We start from the raw sequence: 25,390 nt of genomic DNA, 5'->3' as shown, positions 1-25,390 counted from the left end.
GGTGACTCGCCGCTCCCTCTCCCTCGACCGAAGATTGCCCCCGGGTCCAATTTCCAGCAACAGTATATAATCCCCTTCTTAGAAAATTTTACATATAGATTGTACAAGTAAAATGTGGAACTACTATTGGCATGTCTCCAGCCAGGACCAGTTTAGACCAAAGAAGTAAAATTTATTTTGTTTTTGTGGTAGAACTACTATTCCATCCCTCACAAAATGTATTCTAGAAATGCATACATTACATATATCAGCCCAAATTATGAAGCTGTATAGGACATGCAGTCTTTATATTCAACCTGATAAATAGCTAGTTGAAAAGCAACACAACCAGGAGCATACATGTCACTAAAACATGTCAAACGTTGTGATGACAAGATCCTAAATTATAACTGCTGTATCAGTTCATGGATAATGGATGTTTGTTATACATTGCCTCCTCTTATACTAATCTTTTTATGTGCAGCATCCACTCAATGAAATGTTTTTCTTACATGGTAAGTTAAGGAAGATGTCAAGTTAGGTGTTGCATCTCAGATGTATGTATCTATGTATGTATGTATGCATAGCTAGACTTGGCTATGCTTGAGCGGATTTCTAGGTCTAAATCGGATGATAAGAGTCCCACATCAATAATCTAGGTATTGGATGTGATCTTCTACCTCTAAACTGCTTATATGCCAAATATCATGGAATTTGGAGATTCCTGATCTTTTCATCAAGTGGCCAATATGGTCAATATGAAACAATATACATTTTTTTTGACTATTTCATGCATAAACCAAGTGTCTAAATTACATGATTTTTGATGTATAAATGTTTTAGAAATAGTAGATTACATTCAATGATTATATAGACTAAGATCTCTAAATTACATGATTTTGGGTATACAATTAGTTTAGAGATAGTAGATCACATCTAATAGCTTAGATCAATAACGTGAAACCTTCACTATCCATTGTAGACCCCACCACCACCACCATCACCACCACCACCACACACACACACACACACACACATGCATACACTTTATGCCAGTATTTATAATTTAATCTCACAACACAAGTTTAATAAAAGGATATTTGTGAATCTATCAATTTTTATAGGAAAAAAGAATTTTATAGTGCAAAGACGAAATATAAGATGTCATTGAGTTGATGAAAATCATTTTTTTCTGCACTTTTGGAATCTATGGCTTTCATGTGCAAACATTAATCCCACTATAACTTTGCAATATGTGATACCGATTGTTGACCAAATTCAATTCAATGGGATGCCAAACTTGAACTAGCATCAGCATATTTCCTGCTCGGACTAACCCCTGTAATAGCAGCGAGTAATATTGCACGCTAGCCAAAATGAAAGATCTGCTACTTGATGTTTTCTCTCAGTTTGACATAATTTACAGAAGTGTACATTCATTCAAGAAGTGTCATAGTTCTAAAACATTAACTACAGCAAGATTTGACACCACATATTAACTAAATGAAAGCTTCGCATGCACGTAAAAAACTGAGAATAAGAAATCAGAAGTTGATCATCACACATTTGTTGCTTTTCTACAATGGCCAAGGCTGTGAGGCCTTATTTGGTAAGGTGATATCCTGATAAGAAAGTCAAATCCTTGCATGAAAGCATCAAAAATTGCTTTTGCTTGTAGGTTGAACCACCACCTTAAGCCTCCGAAGCCTGGCGCATTAGCTCTAGAAGGCTTCCAGCTTTTCTTTTGGCCCGATCTGTCCCTGTCTCCATGAGCTCCTTTAGAGCCTCTTCTGCACCTAATTCTCTAGCGGCACTCAGTTGCTGCACATCACCAGTACATAGCGACCATAACACTGCAGCAGCATTCTCACGATTTCGAGGCGATCCAGTTCTCATCACCCCCACCAAGACAGGAATTGGGTTTGACAGTGCAATTGCTGGCTTGCCATCCGCATTGCCCACAAGTATTGCCAATATTGCAAGTGCCTCGTCCATCATACCCCCACTTGGATCCACCAATAGCCTCATCAGGTGTTCCACAATCCCAGCTTTTATAGCCTTCACCTTGTTTCCCTGGTAGATGCACAAATTAAATAATGCAGTTGCTGCATCTTTCTTACCTCTTAGGCTACCTTGGCATAGCAGATCGATAAGTGCAGGTATGGCGCCAGCTGCCCCAATTGTCACCTTGTTTTCATCTATAACTGATAAGCTGAAAAGGGTAGCAGCAGCATTTTCCCTTGCCTCCATGCTCCCATTTTGCAGCACACCTACTATCCTTGGTATCGCACGGGCATTGACGATATTGCCCTTGTTGCTCTCATTGATTGAGAGGTTCAGGAGTGCCGTAACTGCATGCTCCTGTGTTCTAGGATCTGGAGATGAAAGGAGTTCCACAAGGAATGGAATTGCACCTGCTTCAGCAATGCATACTCTATTGTCCGCATTTCTTTTTGCAAGCAACCGCAGTTCACCAGCAGCTGCTCGCTGCTCATCTTGGTTCCCATTCTTCAGTTTCTGCAATAGTGAGTTGATACCAGGACAATCACAGTCAGAGTGACTTCCTGGCTTCTTGTCTCGGCAATTGCCTTGCTTCTTTGGCAGTTCAATGCCATTGGTATCACACCATTGTGAAATCAAGCTCTTCAAGACAAAATTAGGGGTAAGAGCAGTATGAGACAAGTTTTGTTGCATCTTGGGGCAAGTTTTATGTCCACCATCAATCCATTTCTGGATGCAAGACCTCTCATAGGTCTACAAAAAACAGAAAAATGAAAATAACATATAAGACTTATTAAAAAAAGGTCAAGTTGGTTAAAGAATAGAATAAGTATTACCTGCCCTGTGGAGACGATGACAGGGTCCGTCATCAGCTCAAGGGAAATCGGGCACCGAAAATCATCAGGGATTATAGGAGATCTGTGCTTCATAGAGCTTGTTTTATTTTCGAGAGTATCAGAAGTTGGATTTTCCACAACTACACAATCTTTAAGCTTCTTTAGCAGGGATGACATATCTTTCAAGCATTCCTTAGGCTCTCCACCACTAGAAATTACCATTTCATGTAAAGCAACTGATTCCTTTTTCATGTCATTTATGGTTCTCAATTGTAACTTCTCCGATATTCTTTTGAGGACAATAGGGTCACAGTACTTCTCACGAAGTGCCCAATTCAAGTCCTTGAGAAGTTGAAGATCGGGTGAGTCAATTTTTCCTTTTGCTCTTTGAAATTGGGCATGCACAAGTTCAATCTGAAAAATTTTGAAAAATTAGTATTCAGCCATACTTCTTGAGCAAATTATCATACTAATACCATATGGATGTATCTGCAAAGTACACCAGCAAAAGAAATGTGAGAGACAAGCATGGATGTAGGTATGTCAAAGCAAGGAATATGGCCCATTGGATGCTTAGACTATTCAAGGTAACCACATATCTGTGCAAAAACTGTCGTATGTGCACACTGGCTTGCTTGGGTGGATTGGGAATGGATGGGGATGTTGTATTGTGTCTTACCAATATTCTCTTGTTGCTAGCTGCTCCTTTTAGACACAATGGCTTGCCACTCTACCAGGCTGTATCATCATCTCTCTTCACCGAAAATGAATCAAAACAATCAAAGGAGAAGGGATTTTGCATTTAGCTGCTTAAGTCTAAGCCCAGATTGTACCACCACAAAAGGGCAAGAAAAGGGACGCCCGGTAATTGGATGTGCGAAGTCTGTGTCCTTCAAGTACAACAGCGCAAAATTTGGTGCAGCTATGTATCTATGATCTGCTTCTCGTGCAAGTACAGTAACTATTATTCATGTCATCAGCTTCATGAATGAAGCAATTGACTTCAAAACATTTCATGTGATGCATGTAGTACCTATATAATTTTTTTTTCTCATTTTTCATCCAACTTAACCATGCAATTTTTTTTCCAGCATAACTGCAACACAGGAAACAAGAGGGGAGGGACATGACATGGCAATGAGGAATCAATTTTTTTTTTCTTTTTGGAAAGAGGAAGCGTCAATACAAAATGCACATGATTAATAAAAGTAGAAGCATTTTTATAAGAATATTAGTGCTCCAAATGCTCCTTTGTAGCACATATGGTTCGATCCATGAACTCTTGCAGTAAATGTGCAAGTTATTCCAATGGATGCACATGCAATGGAAAAAATGGACGAATAGCATTCCAAATAATTGTTTATATCAAAAACAAGCATATAAATACCGATATAAACTAACTAAAATCAAATTTAGTTGCACGACCAAATTCTTGCATGACAAAGCATCAACTTAAACAATAGGTGAGCAATAATGAAATATAGATTTTGATAGAAATACTGAAAGGATCTTCTTTTTTTTTTGATGTTACCTGTTCTTTAACTTCTTCAGATATATCAAGTTTGTCATAGGATACTTCACTCAATGCCTTCTCCATATGTTCGGTCACCTCTAGAAATCTATATACAAATGTTTCCCTTTGCAGAGCCTGGTGCAAAAAAAAGAGAAAATGATTGGTTTAGATATTCTCAAACAAGAGAAATGAAAGTAAAGTTAATGACTGTTAATGACATGGTCATTCTTTCAGGCTAGCAAAAACAGGGAGCTGCATTTTGTTATCTCTCATGTAATATTATGACTGCTGTTCATCATAATGACATGGTCGTTCTAAGTTCAAGTTAACAGAAACACGGTGCCGCTGTTTTGCTATCGCCACCCAGTCCAATAAAGGTACCCTATGGGCTAAGGGTCCATTCAATCAAAACAACATCTGTGTATTCCTAGAATTATAGCACAATAGAGGAGAATTATGGTCACGCTTACATTGTATGGATGTGAGATGCATCTTAAGTTTCAAGAACAATTACATATGAGTGCGACATAATTTTCCCAAGAAAAACACATCTTCCAGTAATCCAAAATTGATAACTTGTCACTTTATGGATGGATGGCATGCCAAAATCATGTGGTTTATATGCTTCAGTCCACATGATTAAATGCCTAATTAGAATGCCAAGGCTTAATGGTTCTAATCTATTTTATCAATTGTTTGTCTTTGAATATTAAGAAAGTGCATTTGCATTAAGCAATCGTATATTAATATGCTAACTGAAGGAACGAAAAATGGGCTGTGCATCATATAGTTTGAAATCTATATGAAACCAACGATAGATCATGCATTAAGTGATTTGAAATCTCTATAACTGGAGGGTTCTGATTCATGTGGAAGATAATAAGTTAGCTTTCTTGTTACAAGAAGCACAGTGGTTGTAGGAAATTAAAAAAGAATGCAGATGAATGAGTCAAAAAAGTATATTGAACCTAACTAAGGTTGGTCCTGATATAATATCGCAGTGATAAGTTTAGTCAAAGATGGATCGAAGGGCGTACCTACCATATACTTGTTACATCTCAAGTGGTCACACACGGATGAAAGAAATCAATTATTTGCCCTTGTTTTTTCTTGCTATAACAATTACTGCTGCCCATGTATCACTCTCATTCCAGCATAGGCAACAGTTGCGCGCAACCTATTAGGATGTGATTCATACCCAGATTGAAAATGTCAACAAGCAATTTTTGGAGCCTTCCAAAATTTATTGGTGAAAAGATTACCACCAGAACTTAAAACATTTATTATCCTGGTTGACTGGTTGTACAATATCAGAATAACACAATTTATGAAAAAAAATCAAATCTAAACAAGAGTATGCGAATGACTGGTGATGTGGTTACGTCAACTTGCACGAATGTTAGCACACCAGCAATTTAAGAGAATTCTACAAAGATTGATTATGCTGGATACTGAAGATTTTTTTTTATTATTATTTTTCTTTTCCTTTGGATTGACTGCAGCGACATACATATAGCATAATTAGAAATGCTAGATGAATGATTTTAGAACTAGTGTTGAATTAGACATGAGTATAACGTTGCAAGCATTGAAATTGTACTGATGAAGATAAAAATGTCCCATAATTCCTTATTATTTCATGATATCAACAACCAAAAAGAAAAACACAAACAACGCATTTCATCTGTTCCCTCCTAAGGCTACAACAAGAACAAGAAAAGGTACTGAGCGATGAAACATGAGCGATAGGATAACATCATCCCCAAAATCACTGGGTTTCGTGAAGAAAATCACCACTCTAAACTTATCAAGCATACTTCTTTACTGCAGTCATCATCGGTAGCTTCCAATTTGGATAATTCAAGACAGCCGGACTCAATTACCTTCCCTCCCTAATTAGGAAACATAATTCAACCAACCCTCTCTATGTGTATGGTTAAAGATTCTAAAGGTGGCTCTTTTCGATATCCAACATGAAACGAAGACGCAGTAGAGATGGAATTACAAGAAATAGCGGTACCTGATAGAGCTTGCTCCCATCGTCGACGGAGACAAGGAGCTCCTTGGCCCTCACCAGAGCGCCGTGGAGCGAGGCGATGGTTCGGGCCTGGAACTCTCCGAGGGAGCCGCCACCGCCGTCCCTGAGCTCGTCGAAGAGCGGGCCAAGGAGCTTCACCCGCCGAGCGAGGTCGCAGCAGAGCCTCCTCAACGGGCCCCGGCTCTCCGGCAGCCCCGCTATCTCCGCCACCGCGGTCGACACGGCTTCCACGACCGCGATCCCGCCGCGGCCGCCCCCGTTTTCCGGCTTCTCCTCGTCGGTCGTCGGCCCCATCGCGACTATCGGAGCTCAAGCGATCGAATTCGATTCCTTCGGGAGCGAACGGATTAATTCTAACAGCGGAGAATAATAAAACAACACAGCGCGCAAGAGAACAAGAAAATGGGAGAGAGGAATCTGAGCGCGTATTTATAGAAAAAAATTCGATAAAATAAATTATTATTATTATTATTGAAGGATGAATGGGGAGATCGAGGTCGTTTTCGGGGAAGCTGGGAGGTTAGAAAGTTTGCAAGTCGGAGGGAAGACGCGGCTGCTTTGCCGCGGGGAAACCACGCCCAACTGCCGCTCCCTCTTCCAACTTGTCAAACAAAGCAGCTGGAAAAACACCTCGCCTGCCGAGCAACAGGCTTTGCTTTGAATTGTCGGAGAGAGGTGCCCGGCTTTTCTCGCTAGGTAGCCCAGCCGGCAACCTTGCTTCATTAATATCCCTCTGTCTACCTTTTTCTTTTTTTTTTCCCGAGGTGCAGCTCTAGTAGGCCCCACTTTAGATCCGTAGTCGTTACGGTTGCCTGTGTTGCCCATTATATTTGGTTGACGGGGAATGTCTGAATTTTTGAAAAAAATAGTCAACCGTTGAAATTCACTTTGAAAGGGCGCAGATATTAGGTGCTAAGAATTGACATCATCCACTCTTCTTCTTCTTCTTCTTCTTCTTCTTCTTCTTCTTCTTCTTCTTCTTTTCTTTTCTTTTCTTTTTTTTTTTTTTTTTTTTTTTTTTAAGAGAATCTTTGATAGCTTAGGACATCTAGGGCCCTATCTCAGCTCTGACATTACTCGGGCAGAATGACATGGCTAACCATTATTTCTAACTTTTTATTGAAAAACAAATGACTAGCCACATGGCTAATTATGTTCACTTTTATTTTTTCTTAATAGACTAATTTTTCAAACTTGATTTCCTTAGATATATAAATTGTCCACTTGCTTGCATCTTAAGTTTGTGATATGTTTATCTAGATAACAAAGAATGAGTTACATTCATCACTCTACCAATTATTTCATTTTCAAAATAAAATATTATTTAAAGTATTATTAGAAAAATCATAGCCAATTACTTAATTCCATGTTGTACTAATATATTTATGCAATTTCATGTCATTATTTTTCTTTTTCCATATGTATCATTAGTTAGGTTTTTCGAAAAACTTCTAAGATTTTTTTCCCTTCAGCAGACCTATTATCAAGAAGAGACTAAGCTGCTATAGTATGCAAAGGTCAAAAATATGTGGGTTCTTTGTGGAAGCTGTATCAGTAGCTCTACCTCACATGCTTGACCAAAACTTAGGATAGGATTCTAGTTAAACCTACATTATCTCCATAAATCGCTTCTAATCATCTAAAACTATAGAAGTAGCAAAAATATATTCAATGCAATGGAATTAGAATGATGAAATATTAATTAATCGAAAGAAATTTCTACTAGAAATGGATCACTTTCTTCCAAATGATGTGACCAGATAAATAATACAACAGAACATGAACCAAATTATTTAAAAGCCAATAGCTTGACGACAATATGAAGAGCATCTTGAGAGCTTCCAGATGCTGCAAGATATATGAATGTTCGAATTAGGGTTTATAAGACGAAGGGCATCTGAAACACACAACGGAGTTCAAAAGGTTTAGGGTTCTGACTGATTACCTACTCCGAGGAAGAGGCCAAGTGGTAGCAATTAGAGATCGCTTCGGATTTGGCAAGAGCGGAGGAGGAGCGCAAAGGAACGTTGGGAGAGAAGAGGGTGCCCATAGTCTCTGTTCGACCGTCAAAATAAAAAATAGAAAGTTACCTACAACTCCCTAGGCAAACTATAGTTACTTAAGAACTAACAAGTTTCTATGTAAGCATGGAGGGAGGAAAAAAACAAAGGAAAAGGCAGTCTTTATGCATTTAAATTACTTCAAAGACCCTACGTAAATTTTTAATTATTTTTCTACAACTGGACAATTGCATAGGAGGGAGGAGCTTCTTTCTCAATATGACCGAATTTCTTGGTTCTTATCAAGAAAAACCCAAAACAAGTGTATCTTTGTCCCAAATCCTTCTGTTCGAACAAAAATTTCCATGGACTCATGAAGTTGTCATACTGCTTAAAGGGAAAGAAACCTCGCAATCCCTATCAGGATGTTAAACTCTTAAATCAAGCAATGCTCAGCTAATAACGAGTCTTACCATGATCAATAGTATGCAAGATTTAAGAACTAGGTATGCATTTAAGCATACTGGATGAAGGTACATAATTTGTTTCTTTCTATGTCTTGTTCGTTTTTATTGCTAAGGTCCTTGCCAACTACAAGATTACCAGATATTGGGTGTAGCTGCGGCTCAAGAACAAGCAGCACCAAATTAAAGAATCTTAAATGAGTGCTCACAAGATATAAAGGTTAAAATTCCTGTCATGTATTGGAGGTGAAGAAGGAATCATCTCAAGCAGCGCCATCAATTTCATGACACATCTTGCTCCCCTTGTGAACAAAACACCGGTCAACCCTCCAAGCATCCAGCTCTGTTTGCAGATTCTTTCAGAAAAGCATTTTCTTCATGAATATCTCAGGTCTATGAATATGTCATGGTTTGTCCATTTTTTTGCATATATCCCTCTGACACAGGTGAACAGAGTGATAGGAGTTCAACAAAAACCAAGAAAAAGAAAGGAGGTCATTCTGTGACATACTGGTGCCTTGTATGCTTAATTGGGAGGAATTTTGTATACATGGAAAAAACATGAGGATTTATGGATACAAGAAACCATGATCATTTGAAATGAATGAATAAAGGTGAAGGATAAATAACTATGAGAAAAACGTAACGATACAACTGACCGATGTAAACTATCCTGTCGCTTATCAAGTGCCCGCAGGCTTCTTCTATGTGCAGTAGTGCTTGAGAAAAGCACAAGGCCGTCAAATTGTAAAATTGGGATAGGAGGGTAAACAAGCGACCATAAGATGGTAGTATACGCAGCAACCTCGAAGGTATTCTTCATAGTCATAGGCAAAGGAGGCTATAGAATACAAGGGGAATGAAAGCATTGTCAAGCTGTGCTGTGTAGGCCTCTAATAAACCACTCACAGTGACTGCAAGAAGCAAAGATAACCATTGCTGCACCAATAAATATGACAAGCTTTAGCATTAAGTTATAAACTTGTAGACAGGAAGTATAAGCATTCATCGATTATAAAAATAAAAAGAAAAAAAAATGTAACGCCCAAACAGAATAAGTAAAACTGGTTCAGTGAATGTCTTTTATGTATGATTGGCTTAATTCCAACAATGGGCTATCTGTTTATCAGCCCTTAAAGAAATGTAATTTCTAATACTAATTTAATGAGAAAAATGATAGAGATCGCCCACCATGTCACCTCTCAATTCACTGGTCCTACGTGGAAATGGTGAGCGGCTCAGCAGTACGCAGAGCCAAAATGCCACCAGCTATACCCCCAGTACCATACCAATTCCCGAGTGCCATACGGGACCAATGAACTACGTGGTAAATGGATGGGTGACTGGTGGTACTGTTATAATAAATATCTGCAGTTCCATAAAGGGAAACCCTGGAGTTCAGTCTTTTATGACACAGCAGGAGAACTACAACTACAGTCTTTTTACATGGGAGAAGGTATACACCAGGCAACGTGATAATTTTTCAGCTATAGAGTTTGATGGATCAAGGAAAGAGATCGAACCTGGGATAGTATATAGCCAGTGGATGCTAGGAGAGGGAGGAGTATCGAGCAAGCTGCTAAGACTGATGTTATGCCAGCTGCAGTACCTTCAATAGTTTTCTCTAAGAATGGGCATATGCATATGTTAGTGGCCTGAAGCTAGTACAGGCTTAAACCAAAAATTTAATGAGCCAATGTAACCAAAGACTCGGGAAAATTAAAACTCACTCCCAGTTTTGCTCCACCTGAGAACACCATACTTGTGGCCAACCAATGATGCCTGTGGGAAACGAGCCACTATTATGAGTATGGTCAGAAAGGAATCTGCACGGCAGAAAGGACATGGTGACACTTTATACATACATGCCCACACACACATAAAAACATGCAAGAGCACCAGTCATTAGCAAAATCAAAGTCACATCCATAATTCTTTCTAATGACTCTCATTAGAAAATAATCCTTTGCCTTTTGCTTTAATATATCATGTGTAGCTGGATCATAACTGCAGTTCGTTAGGTTCTCAAGCCTTTGCAAAGATAAAGCAACAATGATGCAACATAGAAGTAACTAGTCTCGAAACCATATCCTAACAATGTGTCTCCTTTTCTTTCTAGCATAGTTGTTCAAAAGTTACAAGATAATCAAAAAAAAAATGAAAGAGAAATTCATTTTCATTTCTTTACTCTACAATTTTCTATCAACAGGTTAATTCACCACTAGGAAGAGAGGAAGTTCTACCATTTACTATTTCATAAAAAACACAAGATTGGGATTATTACTCACTAATCCCAGGGAGAAAGTAATGAAAGAGATGGAAAATAAGATGAAGGTCAAAATTAGATTTTTTTTCCCTCTTTGAGCAACGTTATCCATCAGGTCAAATTGAACAGGTTTGATAATCATCAAGATGCTAATAATTTTCCTTCCATGATATGACGTTAACAATATGAATAGCATGTTTTATCTGATCTAGATGGGGAAGGACAAAACTGTAAAGTAGATATATTTGTAAAAGAAAATGCAGAAGCCTGAGTAGTCCTATCTCACTATCTGCTTGATAAACACCAAGAATAAATATAGAATTTATTATATTAGATTGTCTACCCTCTTAACAGTGTAATGCATGTTACAGTAGTATGATTTCTCATGCATCATGATATAGAACAATAAAAAGCCAGATCAACTAAAAAGTTCTAGATTTTGGCAAGGTTCAAGATGACATATTCAAATAAGACTGCAAAGCAATTCAATCTAAAACATAACAAAAAGGCACAATTAAAAGAGAAAGTAACTAATAGCAAATCATCATTGTCATACTTTGTTGTTTCATAAACTGTTAAACATCTCATTTCCTCAGATGGTAACATCAAATTCAGAGGAATGAAAGACAGAGGTAACTATAGAAAGAACTACAAAATGAAAGGTGAGCATAAGACTGACCATGGTGTCGCCAATTCCTAAGCTCAAAATCCCAGCAAAAGGAGCAAGTGGTCGATCATTGAACCCAGAAGACATCCATTTTGGAAGAGCACATCCCAGTAAGAGGGAAAAATGACTAAAACAAACCAAAACATAAACAAAGGAAACATCAATAGTGAACCAAAAATGCAAAGAAACAACTTGATTAAGTGCTAGCAAAATTCATGCCTGATGATAAGAATCTCGGAGTCACGATGATCAGTAAATGCATTCATGAACTGATGTACAATGTGCCCCAGAGGCCATATTTTCCATACCTGCCCATTCAGTTTAGGTTTAATGAGGCTTGCAAATGAATTTTGGGTTCAGTTAATGATCATGTGATGCATTCAAAAAGACAAGCTTACAAAGATCAGTGTGTTTACAGGCATACATATGTTAACACTGCCAAACTTAAGAACGCAAAAACAAGGGAGCTCACCATCTAAATTGACTTTTAAATATCTTGCTGCAGCATATGACCTTATCACAGATTTTTTTCCAATGAATTCACAACCACTACTTGTGATGATAAAACTCTTTAGGTTTTATCAATATGGTGTCTTGCATGAGCATACCACCCCATAGGGCTCATCTAATCAATTACCAAATCTTTTTTCTAACAACCACTTCTGATTCAACTTCCTTCAAGGAATGATCCTCTACCATTTTCAAAATGATTTTTCCAATCTAAAGCACTATTGCAAAAAATTAAAGATGATTCCTTTGAGTAGCAAAAATACACTGGAGTAATAAATGAGGGATTAACACAATTAAGTGAAGCAAAAGAACTTTTGTCCATCTGAATGTCAACCGCTAAGCCCCGACATCAGGTCCGGCTATGGGCTAGGTACGAATGATTTTGGACCAGGTTTGGGCTTAAATATAGAGCCCATATGTTTTTCGGGCCAAGCTCGGGTATATCATTGGCCCGACCCAGGTCCGAGCCCAAACAAGACCTAAAATGGAGCTCAAACTCAAGCTTGGACCCAAGCCCGAACTCAGGTCTAAAACAAAGCCTGAACTTAGGTGCTTGTTTATGAACTGCTTAGAAAATAAGAATGTCATTTTTAATGTGTTTATCAATTTATTTTTTTGGTAAACATATTTCTAATCATTAGATGATTGCTAACGTGAAGCTACAGTATGAAGCTACAATATAAAAGATTGAAAGATTAAGCTTCAATTGGGTTTGGGCCAGCCTTTTTTTAGCCCAAACAGATAATTCGGGCTGGCCCAATCAAGTTCAGGTCAAGCTCGGGTCGGAATTTTTCAAAAGTTTTTGGACTTAAGCCCAGTTCGAAGCCCCCAAAAAAATTTCGGACCGAACTTGGGTAGGGGAGGGGCCCGACCTAGCCTGTCCCTTTTCCAGCCCTATTTAAAAACCTCCAATTACCCCACCTGTGGCGATGTTCTTGATTGAACATGAGGTGTTTCTATATAAGTGCATCCAAAGGTTCAAGACTTGGTTTTTCAACTTGACACCAGACTCACCAGCAAAGTCCGTCATACCGACTGTATCAATGTACTGGTAGCCGGTACCGAACCAGCCAACCATGGACCAAAAAAAAAAAAAAAAGCGCGACGCGCGCGCGTGTCCGCATTAAATGCCACAGAGTTAAATGCCACTCTATGGCATTAAATGGCCCACGCAGGCTGCCCCGCGCGGGCGGGGGGAACCGCGCGCGGACCTTTTTTTTTTCTTTTTCTTTTCCATCTCTTCCTCCTTCCCAAACCTTCTCTCCTCTCCTTTCTTCTCCGCTCTCCTCCTCTCTTCTCCTCTCTTTCCCCTCTTCTCTTGCGAGCAAGGAAGGAAGGAACTGACCAGGAGGGGGGTGATCATCGTCGCCGTTGTCAGGGTGCTCGGGAGGGGGTCGGCCCGAGGCTAGGTGCGAACTGCAAACCGGTACTCTTCTTCTCTTCTTCTTCTCCTATTTCTCTTCTTCTTCCTCTTCTTTCTTCCTCTTTCTTCCTCGTCTTTCCTCTTCTTCCTCTTCTTCTTCCCTACCGGTGCGAACCGTTTTCAAAAGTTCAGCAGACCCTGCTCACTAGTATGCATGTTCTCCACTGCAATCCCTTTTTCACCAACTCCAATATGGCAAACTAAAGATAAAATTTTTTAAAAGGCAAGTGACGTAATAAAGATAACACGTATCCAAATTTGTCATTTGACATAAATATGGGTCAGCTCAATAAGTGCTTCGAAACCACCTTCACCACCAAGGATAATCATAACCTCTTAACATCCTTTCCAGTTGAGTGCATCATTTTTTCATCATACCTACTATATGGCAGGACAATGATGTCATAAATGGCCCAACATAAATTTACATTTCTGTACTTGATGTGTAATACATGCATGCTAGGACTTCTTGCAATCCTTTATAGAGATTTAAAAGTTCTACACATGTAAAATAAATTAAATTCGGTCTGCATTTAGGTTTCCCAACTAAACTTCCTAGTTTTATCTTCAGTAGCTAAGGACATTAATACTGTACTTTGGTACTATAAAAAACCCTTAAAGGACAACACAATAAACAACCTGAGTCTGGGGTTAATTTAGGAGGCGAAGAAATAAAATGTATTTGTTTGTCAGTAATCCATCATTAGAAGATGATGTATATCTATAGACTCTCATTTGCGTCCATGAAAAATATCTGGTTTAACTCGACAATATCCATACAGTGTCAAACAAGGAATACACCATCACTATCCTCAAAAATACTAAAATGTGTTTATTTGGTATAGACTATGTGTGGAAGGATGGGCAGTCAGAAGAGTACAAGTTAAGCATCAGTAACTTGATCTAACATAAATGTATTAGTTTCATGCTTAGAAATGGATATGATTCAACCATAAAAACGATAATAAGATATTATTACTTTAGGTGTTTGCAAGCTGGACCATGCTGGGAGGTGGGACTCAATCAGAATTTCATTTGGTTCAATTTTGGGACAAAAATATAGTAGTCATAAATGATAAAACTGGTCCAGCAGATTGGTTTTGCGCTTCGTTCTTTGGTTATTGACATCTTAAATCATGTGCTTATATTTTTCAGTTCATATACAGGTTGGAGTTTCTACATTATTTTTTTATTTACTAATTTACTAGTCTGTACAGTTGAACAAAATTAGGAAAAAAAAAGATCCAAAGCAACTGATTTTTCAAAACAAGTATTTGTACTAGATCTGTCAAGATGACTGGTCGACAGAACACTAATGCAACTACTTCAATACTCCATACTTCTAAACTATACTCACTTCAACACTCTATTATAATACAAGAAGGAAGACTATAAATCTGAAAATCCTTTGACAGAATTTGAGTAGGTAGTGGGCCATTTGTCATCAAAACAGAATAAGACATCAGCAGCAAAGGAGCCAAATATCAAGTTTAAACACTTAGGACAGGGCTAGACATGTTGCTAGACTTATTGCTCATTTTTCAACATCTAATTATGGAAAAAAGTTAGCATATTTAATATTTCAAAAAGTAATTAGTAATTCCAGTATCTCACTGTAAACTTACACGAATCATTTCCAATACCAAGAAAACTGCCAAAGCTGCACCGAATGCTAGGTCCAGAAAAGATGGCTGCAAAGGATGGATACATTAATCATTAAGAGGAACCTTTGGATTACTTTAGGCATCAGCTAAAAGATTTAGTATGTCACCTGAAACAGAAGAGCAGGCAAAAACATTAGAACTGCCACTAGATGGTAGTACTTTCGCAGAAGGATCCTCTCAATCTTGCTGTGCTTTGATATACTGTAGAACCGCAAAATAGATGCACATATCACACATATCCAGTATATACATAATGCCAGCCGTTTCAGTGGGTCAGTGAACACAAAAAGAAATACCCTGCCAAAAGTCACGTGATATACTTAAACATCCCAATCATTTGGATAGAATAAGTAAAATTTATTGCATTATAAGTCTTAAACTAAAAGTCAAGCATTTATCCATCCAACCAATTAAAGAATGAAGTTATTATAAAGAACATAAATTATAGTCAGCGATACCTATAAAAATAAATTACCTTAACTGGTATCTCAGACATGCTAGCGCATCATAGATCGGCTAAAGCCTGAAGAATGCAAAAAACAAGAGGTGGAAATCGGCATACAGGTAGTGAAGCCTAGTTGGAAACTAGCAATACTGAGAAAGACAGGTATCAACCAGAAATGAATTATATATTTGATGTTTATATGCAGTCTTGAGTGTTCAGTGTCTGCATGCTACAATTGATCTTCTCTCCACTACTTATTTTATAATAAGGTCCACATCTTGGAAAGCAATAAGAAAGACACATTAACTGATCACCTAAAGTAAGAAAAGCCTAACTTAATTTTAATTAACTTTTTTCTATTCTATCCAAATTAGAATTGTTTCTTCAAACTAACATCACCTGCAACTCTCATGCATTCAGGAAAAACGTTTACAGATCAGACGAAGCAACCCCACTCTTTATGCAGGTTATTAAAGGTTAGGATAATTTGTATGTTTTGAAATTTAGAAGTTACATTTCATGGATGACATCAATTTTAAGAATATAATATTCTAGCCACGTTTTATTCGTAACACTATATCTAATATGAGGGGATGTTGATCACCAAACATTCCATATGACTGGCAGAGAAGTGATCTACTAACAAGAGATCATAATCCCAAGAAGTGTTTATAAAGCCATACACTTTGCATAACACCACTAACTTCTATCAAAAGTTTGATTGCTTAAAGAATACAATTTCCGTGGCTCTATCACAAGCCCTCTAGCCTTTGGACATAGATAATCTTTCTCTTTCTTTCATGAAAAGTTTCAAATATGAATATTAGTTATTTATCCAAAAAATTTAAAATATCAACACAACAGAAAAATCTAAATCTAAGACTTCATAGTTGTATAGTTGAATTCCAGCAGAAAAGCCACAGCTTTAAGCATGACTTGAACTGTAAAGGAATGGCATAATAAGTGCATTTGAACCACATATGATCCAGTACATCTATTCTTCCTTCAGTTGCAAAGCAAAAAGCATTTATAGCTATATTACAGACATAACATATTTTATTTACTCAATGTGCTTGCAACTGAAAACAAGATTAAAAGTTTTCACTCAATTTTGAACCACAAAATCAAATGTCAGGTATGCTTACCAAAGCAAAGGATGAACATGAAAATCCTGAACGAAGTACATCCATGCTGGAGCTAAAATAGTCAACATAACTAACAAAGAAGCATAAAATACAACAGAACTTCCCATACTTCTATATTTCCATCCTTCAGCAGCTTGCTCTCCAAGCTTACTTGAATTTGCAAAGTAGACCCAAATTTGAAGAAGACTTTTGTAAAATACTGGCAAAAGGAGAAAACCAAGCAAGAGTCCCTGCAAGGAAGATAAAATCTTTCATTTCATTTAAAGAACTGATACAGCTCATTCAAATGTTCTAGAGGACCTTGCCTGAATAACTGTGGCTATTTCACTTCGACTTCCATATTCTTTGAAATTTAATTGTGATGACAATAACAAAAAGTCGATCTGTTAAATTATTCATAATAAGTGAGTTAGTTTGTTAATACTTTTTTCACAAATTTCTCCAAATATGAAAAGGGGAAAACCAACAGTCGACTTAAGGAGCAAACTGTCAACCTTCAAAACAGTATGTCCCAATATATCACCAAAGTAAAGAACCAGACCACTTGACACCAGAAGTGCTTCTCCTGATATGAAACAAAAGGTTAACCTTTGGAAAATAAAATAAAATGAAGTTCCTTCTATCAATTCAGAAAAACTGGATAAGGATGTTTTCAGTAAGCAATAACACCATGATCTGCAGCAAGGACTCTGAATTACATTTCTCAAATAAGAATGTTACAATGATGGTGTGCTGAACTGAAAAGCAAAAACTATACTAGACCAGCATTATTCAAAAAGAACATGGTGAATCTTTAATGCATTATTGGCAGAAATTTACTAGGAAAGGAAATGAACACAGGATTCTCTATATTGTGGATCAGAACATGGAGTGATTCTTATTCCTGTCAAAGAATAAATCCTTGAAGGAATTTTTTCGAGTCACATGTAATCGTACCATCTCAGTTAATTCTTTGTCATCTTATCTTATATGATAACATCACATAAGTTTCTTCAATGCTTTCATATCTAACTCCAGCTTTCAATGTATAAGCATGAATCAATCTTCACTATGCTCTATTCCCCAAAGGAACTTCTCCCAGTTATGGAAGAGATCATGCAGTGTGGACCTGTATCCTCCTTCTGAGGAAAGATAACAAAAATTAGATGAAGATGGAATTTGATGATATCAACAATAATTACAACAAGTCCTCAGAAATGGTGGAACAAGCTGTCCTTTTCTCAAGAAGCTAAAAATAATTTTGTTTTATTGAAAAATGTAAGACACAAAAGTCATATGTTGGCTGAGGGTACCATCACTAAACCTATTCACAAGGTTGTGATAGACACATTTAACTTGTGCCCCTGCTCCAAGGTGGAGTTTTTGGCAGCTAAAAGTGTGGTCTCTTAGCTGTCTAAAAGGGGAAAAAAATGCTACAAAAGTTGAAGAGTATTGTCTGTCATGCCCTTTGAAGGCAAGCAAGCATAATATGAGAAGGAAATAGAGTCTTCTCAGGTTATTCTACAATAATTCAACATCTTTACATGAGCACAACCAAAAAAGGGACTTGAATCCTTTATAATTATCTTAATAACATTAACATCTTTCAACATGCATTAATAAGATCTGAAGTTCAAACTCTTTAAAGATATGTTCCTAATCCATTCCTAATCCTCATCATTTTTTTACACACTCCAATCAAGTTCATTAGCATATTGTTACACATGGATGCACCCACATATATATACATTCTAACCATTCTCGACACTATGGAAAGCAAGGTCCGCAATCTTGATACCAAGTACCGTATCGGTACCTCACCAGTTCAGTATAGTACGACACACACTCCGTATCGAAATAACTCTCTCCAACTATTTTTCTCACTTTTTATCTCGGTACACCTCAGTATGGATCAGTATACACCTTGATATGGGGTGATACAGGATGGTACGGAGTCTGTACTGATCCGAACTTGAGTTTCATACTAGTTCCCATCTGGGACAGTATGGTATGTCCCATACCAGGCGATATAGGATGGTACAACAATCCATGATGGAGGGAATTCAACTAGTTCAACTGACCTCAGAACGTCATAAGCCACATAGCTCTTAGGATTGCAATTAAGCAAATACAAAAAGCATTCTAAATAGCCAGGAAAAGGCTTGATGGAGATGAGTATAGTTAATCATTATACGACAATTATGCATGCATATAAACATAAGTAAAATGATAAAGCTACTCTTTATTTTTTATAAGGTATGCCTAGGCGCAAGGCGCAGGCAAAGCAGGACCCCAGTACCTTGCTTCTATCAAGGTGAGGCCTCTTTAACTGGGCGCTGAAAAAGCATTATAGACATATGCTTTTTGCCTAGGTGCAAGTAGCCAGACACATGCTAGGGCACACTTATTAAATCATACAAGATGTGGCATCCCAATTAACATTTAGCAGTCCATCCCATTTGCTGATGTATTGAAAAGGAAGGAAATGGGAAAAAAGCATGTGGAGAGAAAAAGAAAGAAAGGGAGCGGTAAGTTTCCATTCTTTTCTTCCTCCTCTTCCTCTTGATTCTAAATCTTTTTTGTTGGATTGACATGTCTTGTATTAGAAATCATCTTAATTTAAGTATAATGCTTTTTCTCTTTATATTTGTGTTTACAAATTGATAATTCATTGTTAAATATGTTTAAAATCACGAATCCATTATAATTTATATGCATATTGATATTTTTGCGCCTTGCATCGCGCCTAGACTCCAAGAAAACCGAGCATTTTAGTGTGACTTGAGCCTCTGACAACTATGATTAGTTCATGCAATCAGTGCCATAAGGATGTTGCAAACTTTGCACAGAAAGTACGATGGCTCTCTTGAATCTATAATGAGAGCATCTACATATTTTGTTTATTAAAATTTAATTTAAAAGAAAAGGTAATCATGCAATTGCAAAAGTATGTTATGTCAGAGAACCAACCCAAATCTGCTTAAGTTATAAAACACATATAACAAAAAGTAGGTTTCAGATACAAACCTATAGAAGCACACATTGGAAATGTTTGAAGAATATGCTGGATAAGAAACACGGTAACCAGTCCATGGCAGAGTAACCACAACAAATTCTTTGTGACAAACCAGCCTGTAAAATATCAAAAATTGAATCAGCTTCATATCATGAGATAGACTATTCCAACATTAGACTGTTAAGCCAATAACACATCACTAATATTACATATTACAGCAGAGCAAATCCTAAGGAATCTATGGAACTGACCATTGTCTGATTTTGTTGCAAAAGACAGATAGCACGTAAGTACATACAGAACTGTGTGGAGTAAGCTATATTTTGAAGCTTGAGAACTCCCCAGATGAAAAAAACTTGCACCATTGGAAGAACGCCTCAGTAATAAACAGAAGAAGATTAGCACACCAAAGCAGCTAGCAGACACAGTCCAATATTGCATGCTCATATACGCAAGCTCTCCCCATGCAAAGAGATATTATTAGATTTAGATAAGAATAATAAGATAAATTATTTGAAGCAACAAATAATTTAATTTCCATAATAAAATCTGATATGAAATATAAAAGAAGTACGAGACAGAAACAAAACATTCCACTATAATAAACAATTTAATTCTTTCTCAGAAAAAGAGGTGCATTCCCTAGATCAGACAGCCTTCATGTTCATATGACATGGTGGCCAAAAATCTGCAAGATTGCAATCAATCTAGAACACTAGAAAGTTAATATGGCTTGAAAACAGACTATACAAAAATAGGCAGCCAGTCACTTTTCTAGCCTCATACAATAACCTGCAAATGAAGATTGCTTACTTATTGTTTCTTATATACATATACATACATACATACATATATGTATGTATGTATGTATATGTGTGTGTGTGTGTATACATGCATACATATACATTAATACATATATGTATGTAAGTATGTATGTGCGTGTCTATATATATATTCGTGCGTGTGTAGACAAGCCTGTCCAGGCTTATCTAGCTATCCTCCAATTGACCTTGGGACAACTCTCCGGTTTAGCAATAGAGAGCACTTGACATGATGACAGAGACTAACTACATTAGAAATGGAGATCTAATGCACTTATCAAACAGCTTCAGTTGAGCTTCTTTGTTGAGACAGGTATAAATCATCCAGTTGCAACACAGATTTAGAGGAAATACTGTCTGCTTTGAGGATTCAGGATTTTGCAATAGTTGTTGTGCTATGCCCTTGAAGATAGCAAAGTTTTGGAACTTTTCTGCTCAATTTTTTAAAGAACCATTGGCTCTTGCAGACATGATCTGTAAGCTTTTTAATTGGCTTGTATGGATGGAAAACAAATAGTTGCGTGAAATTCAACTCCCTAAAAGAATATCTCAAGGTGTAGGGGAGCCTGGGGAGTGCATTTCTAGAAATGCTGCTTGCATTCCCAATTCTCTTTGTTATGGTTTTACAAAGATGTATCATATTTAATTTTCAATTAAGTTGAGTGACAGGACACATTTTTCTTATTTCTTGTAATTCTATAATATAAGTAGAGAACTTCAATATAAATCTAAAACCATCTTTAATCACAAACAAAATCAAGGGCTACCTGAATCAAGTGAATAAATTTAAAATCTTACTATATTTTTTGATATAATTTATTTTTTCTAAATTGATAAACCCAGAGTTGTTTGATCTATGGATATCAATCAATTCTACAAAGATATCAGAACACCTCAATAGTATAATATCATGTCATGAAAGATAAGCAAATGCAAAATCTACAGGTCTACAGGGAGGTGGCCTCAGTTGCAACAATGTTGCTGGGTCCAGAATTAGAAAGGGAAATCCAAAGGTTCTGACAATAGTAATGCAAGTCAAGCAACTACCATTAATTACCAAATTAAGATCAAGCATTCTTACCTTCAGGCTCAACATCTTCCCTCAATAGGGCCCTCGAGAGTTGTATCAACCGTGATAGCATGACAGTAGGCAGTGTGACAGCACCAAGTTGAATCCCAGATGAAGCGCCAGGCCTAAAAATCGGGGAAAAATCACAAGATGCTTCCAGAATATAGTTTTTGAATTCGCTCCAGTAACGTATTGCTCCAAGATGTCACAAATCTTAAAAAGAAAAAGATACGCCCCAAAATCTGCCGTCTTGCCAAAAACTACGAAATTTATCCACTATAGTTTACGGGAAAATAAATTAAGAAAGCAGCTCCCAAATTAGAACAAAATAAATAAGTCATTGCGTGCGGAAATTGAGAAAGATATGTAACCCTAAAGAATCGTTAATTAACAATAGAATTCAAAGGAGAAAAAAAAGGAACGGGAAACGGATGAGGTTTTTGGGAGGAGATTTAAGGAAAAAGAAACAATTTGCTTATGGCAACATCAATGTCCCAACCAAATTATCCGTATTAAGAAAAAAAAACGATCGAACCGAAAAGAAACCCTGGAGAGGGAATTCGCCTATTAATCGGTGGCAACCGATCCAAGACTTGTTTCTTGGAAGCCATCCTTATAAAAGAAAAGGTTTCATGATTTTCGTATGAATTCTTGGGAGAATTTGTTTAAATAATTGCGGGGATCGGGAAGAGAAGCGTACCTGGTCTTGAAGCGGTCTAGGGCGGTGGAGCTCTCGGCGGATATCTCGATGACGAGGCCAGCGACGGCGAGGAGGCAGAGGGCAGCGGCCTCGTAGGAGAGGGAGAGTGGGGCGGAGTAGATAACGCGGGAGACGAAGAGGAAGACGACGGCCCTCTCGCCATTGCAGAGCTCGGCCACCCCCGTCATGGCGCCAGAAATATGAAGGGAAACAAGATGATTGGGAGAAAAAAAAAAAAAAAAAGGTTCGAGAAACGGAACGGTCATCAGCCGTACATGAACCTTGGCGACGGCCTTAGCGTTACGTAGCAGAAGGAATATGCTACGTTTACCTTAGAATGTACCCCACCAGTTGTGAACCCAGCTTTTATGAACCGCTAAGGGCAAACCTGGGGTGGTTCGTGACAAAGTCCAGGACCGGACCGTCGGTGTATGGTAAAATAAAATCCGGTTTACTATGGGCACCTTCAGAAATCAGCAGACAAAATATCGTTTATTAAAAAAAAATGCTCATAGAAAATATCAAATTAATACAAAGTTAAAACCATCATTGCTCATAGAAAATTACAATCCTTGGTCATGTGAGCAACATGTACATATTTATCCAAAGTTTCATGCTTCTCAGAAAAACGTCAAGACTTGCATTAATTATAAATAGCATTTTTTTTATTTGTCACTTCCTATCTATTTATCTATCTTTCTAGATGAATTTTTTTGGATTGAGAATCTTTTTTTTTTTTTTTTGCGCTCTACCTTGGTTTGAACGTGACGTTAATCATGCCCATGCATTAAAATTGGCGACATCTCATGCATCTATAGCGATGCTATTTGGTATGGAGAAGGGAGGAGAGATAAAAAGACTTTATTGACCGACTTGGCCCTCTAACCTTATTAATTACAAAATTAACAAAATCGATGTAGAATGATGATTCTATTGTTTGGTGCGGTCATAGATTGTGAGAACTTCAACAGGCCTTGCACCAAACAAGTGTCGGGCTGCATGGCGCAAATCGTGGCTCGTGCCATGTATGGAAAAGTGTTTTTTTCTTTTTTTTAGTGCAACGGCGGCTCACACACTGCGGGTGTACATGCGACCAACAAAATCAGAAAATAAAACACTACGTAATGACCCTGAAACAAATCCACTCCAAACCGAAACAAAACCACCGGAGTGGTTGGCCGCATAGGAGGCCTCCTAGTCGGCCGCCCCGTCGGCCTCTCTAAACACGTGTGAAGTCTGATGGGAGTTGCACTCCTCCATCAACCTGCAAATCTCAAGGATCAACGGCTGATCCTCAGCAGTGCGTCCCGTCTTCGAATCCACTCAATCACTGTAGCCGAGTCGTCCTCAAGAATAATACGGTCCGCACTCAGTGTCTGCCTTCCATAGTAGATGCCCTCTCAGGCTGCTCTGAGCTCGGCACACACCAATAACGAGTTAAAAGTTCGCCGGCCTTCCGCCGCAATTAATCTGGAATCGTGATCTCGAATGACAAACCCCACGCCACTGCATCTTCTCTCATTATCCATACTACCGTCGAAGTATACCTTATTGGAGAAGTTTTATTTGGCACCCTTTCTCCTTTCTAGATACATAAAAGGGGACTGCGAGAGAAACAAATCGACAATATCACGTACATAATAGGCCATATATCAGCATTAAGAACGAACGCCAGTTCATTATCTAGCACCCTTTTATGGTGAGAGACATGGATCAAGCAGGCAGAGAGGATCTACGATGCCATGTATATGATACAAGAAGCACGGCGGGTTGCTTTTGGAGGTGGCGAACATTTCAAAATATTATTGAATAGTTGATCATCAAGTTGTCATGCTCATGCACACTAGCTAATGAGTCATGGCTTGGTCAAGCTTTTTTGCATCAACTCATTGAAAATTATTAGAAGAATAGCAACATAATTTACAAGTTATAACACAAGTTCACAGTGGTCTATCAACTTGTTAATTTGGAAGGAGGTAATGCTAACATCCTGCGGCCATTATCGCATAACAAACGGCTCTGATCTGCCAACGTCGAACCACATCAGTGATAGGCTTTGAGTGGGTCCGCCATAGTAGCAGCACTCATCCAACGGCCCAGATTCTTTCTTCGGGAGAAAGCAGGAGTCCAATTCCAGTCCGGCCCTGGAAGAAGGGTGGTTCTATATACACCCCCCCTATTGCTCAGGACACCCCCCAAAAATTAAAAAAAATTAAATACTCTCTACACCCCCCCCCCCCCCCCCCATTTGCTAAGGACCCCCCTAAAAAATTAAAAATTCCTAAATTACCCCCACCCTCCCCACCCCCTCACCTAAATTGCTCTCTACACCCCTCAAACCCCCCCCACCCCGCTCTTCCCCTCCAAAACACCTCGCCAACGCCCAAAACCCCCCCGTTCCCCCTTCTCCCTCTTGTCGCCGGCATTCTCCCGATCTCCGACCACCTCGCCGGCTTCTCCCGGAACCACCTCGCCGGCTTCTCCCGAAATTTTTTTTTTCACGGTTCGTGCTCCGTTCGGCACTGGATCGCCGAACAAAAGGCTTCTGTTCGGCTGAACAGTGCCGGACAGAAGCCTTCTGTTCGGCACTGTGCAGCCGAACAGATCTGTTCGGGTGAGACTTGAGGGTTGCCGAACAGAAGGCTTCTGTTCGGCACTGTTCAGCCGAACAGAAGCCTTTTGTTCGGCGATCCAGTGTTCAGCCGAACAGAAGCCTTTTGTTCGGCGATCCAGTGCCGAACGGAGCACGAACCGTGAAAAAAAAAAATTTCGGGAGAAGCCGGCGAGGTGGTTCCGGGAGAAGCCGGCGAGGTGGTCAGAGATCGGGAGAATGCCGGCGACGAGAGGGAGAAGG

The 25,390-nt window shown here is 38.4% G+C and overlaps 2 protein-coding genes across 6 annotated transcripts; both read right to left on the bottom strand.

The window, feature by feature from the left end:
* Positions 1-1,347: 1,347 nt before the first annotated feature.
* On the bottom strand, positions 1,348-7,106 carry LOC103714880 (U-box domain-containing protein 12-like). Its single transcript, XM_039114933.1, has 4 exons — positions 6,350-7,106; positions 4,348-4,464; positions 2,817-3,230; positions 1,348-2,733 (listed from the first exon to the last, which is right to left on the bottom strand). Exons 1-4 carry the CDS (start codon positions 6,659-6,661, stop codon positions 1,672-1,674), a joined length of 1,905 nt encoding a protein of 634 aa, XP_038970861.1. The 5' UTR covers positions 6,662-7,106; the 3' UTR covers positions 1,348-1,671.
* A 915-nt stretch (positions 7,107-8,021) lies between these two features.
* LOC103714879 (dolichol kinase EVAN-like) lies at positions 8,022-22,789 on the bottom strand. Of its 5 annotated transcripts, none has more exons than XM_008802318.4 (15): positions 22,537-22,789; positions 21,849-21,961; positions 20,198-20,404; positions 19,958-20,062; positions 17,446-17,516; positions 17,257-17,334; positions 16,952-17,181; positions 15,469-15,658; positions 15,323-15,388; positions 11,984-12,072; positions 11,777-11,891; positions 10,562-10,613; positions 10,355-10,455; positions 8,313-8,422; positions 8,022-8,215 (listed from the first exon to the last, which is right to left on the bottom strand). In XM_008802318.4, the coding sequence occupies exons 1-15, from the start codon at positions 22,722-22,724 to the stop codon at positions 8,161-8,163; spliced, it is 1,770 nt and encodes a 589-aa protein (XP_008800540.2). In that variant the 5' UTR covers positions 22,725-22,789; the 3' UTR covers positions 8,022-8,160. The 5 variants fall into 5 exon arrangements, 4 of the variants coding, with proteins under 4 accessions (XP_008800540.2, XP_026663414.2, XP_008800541.1 ...); XR_003387122.2 differs by lacking the exons at positions 8,022-8,215; positions 8,313-8,422 and adding exons at positions 9,661-9,770; positions 10,023-10,199 and having other exon boundaries at positions 22,537-22,788; XM_026807613.2 differs by lacking the exon at positions 22,537-22,789 and having other exon boundaries at positions 20,198-20,402.
* Positions 22,790-25,390: the final 2,601 nt, after the last annotated feature.

Source organism: Phoenix dactylifera, chromosome 17 (assembly GCF_009389715.1).
Source record: "Phoenix dactylifera cultivar Barhee BC4 chromosome 17, palm_55x_up_171113_PBpolish2nd_filt_p, whole genome shotgun sequence".
In the NCBI taxonomy this organism is placed as follows: domain Eukaryota; kingdom Viridiplantae; phylum Streptophyta; class Magnoliopsida; order Arecales; family Arecaceae; genus Phoenix; species Phoenix dactylifera.
Note: the sequence above shows the minus strand (reverse complement) of the source record. Positions and strands in the feature narration are given on the sequence as shown.

Bases quoted from the DNA above. Each gene is read 5' to 3' on its own strand.
- LOC103714880 (XM_039114933.1), bottom strand. From the start codon at position 6,661: ATGGGGCCGACGACCGACGAGGAGAAGCCGGAAAACGGGGGCGGCCGC. The intron at 3,231-4,347 runs GTAACATCAAAA...AAAATTTTTCAG, and splicing joins CTGAAGAAGTTAAAGAACAG to ATTGAACTTGTGCATGCCCA. The intron at 2,734-2,816 runs GTAATACTTATT...TGTTTTTTGTAG, and splicing joins TCATCGTCTCCACAGGGCAG to ACCTATGAGAGGTCTTGCAT.
- LOC103714879 (XM_008802318.4), bottom strand. From the start codon at position 22,724: ATGACGGGGGTGGCCGAGCTCTGCAATGGCGAGAGGGCCGTCGTCTTC. The intron at 20,405-21,848 runs GTAAGAATGCTT...TTGCATGGGGAG, and splicing joins GGAAGATGTTGAGCCTGAAG to AGCTTGCGTATATGAGCATG. The intron at 8,423-10,354 runs GTTCGATCTCTT...ACGGTCGAACAG, and splicing joins CTGGCTATATACTATCCCAG to AGACTATGGGCACCCTCTTC.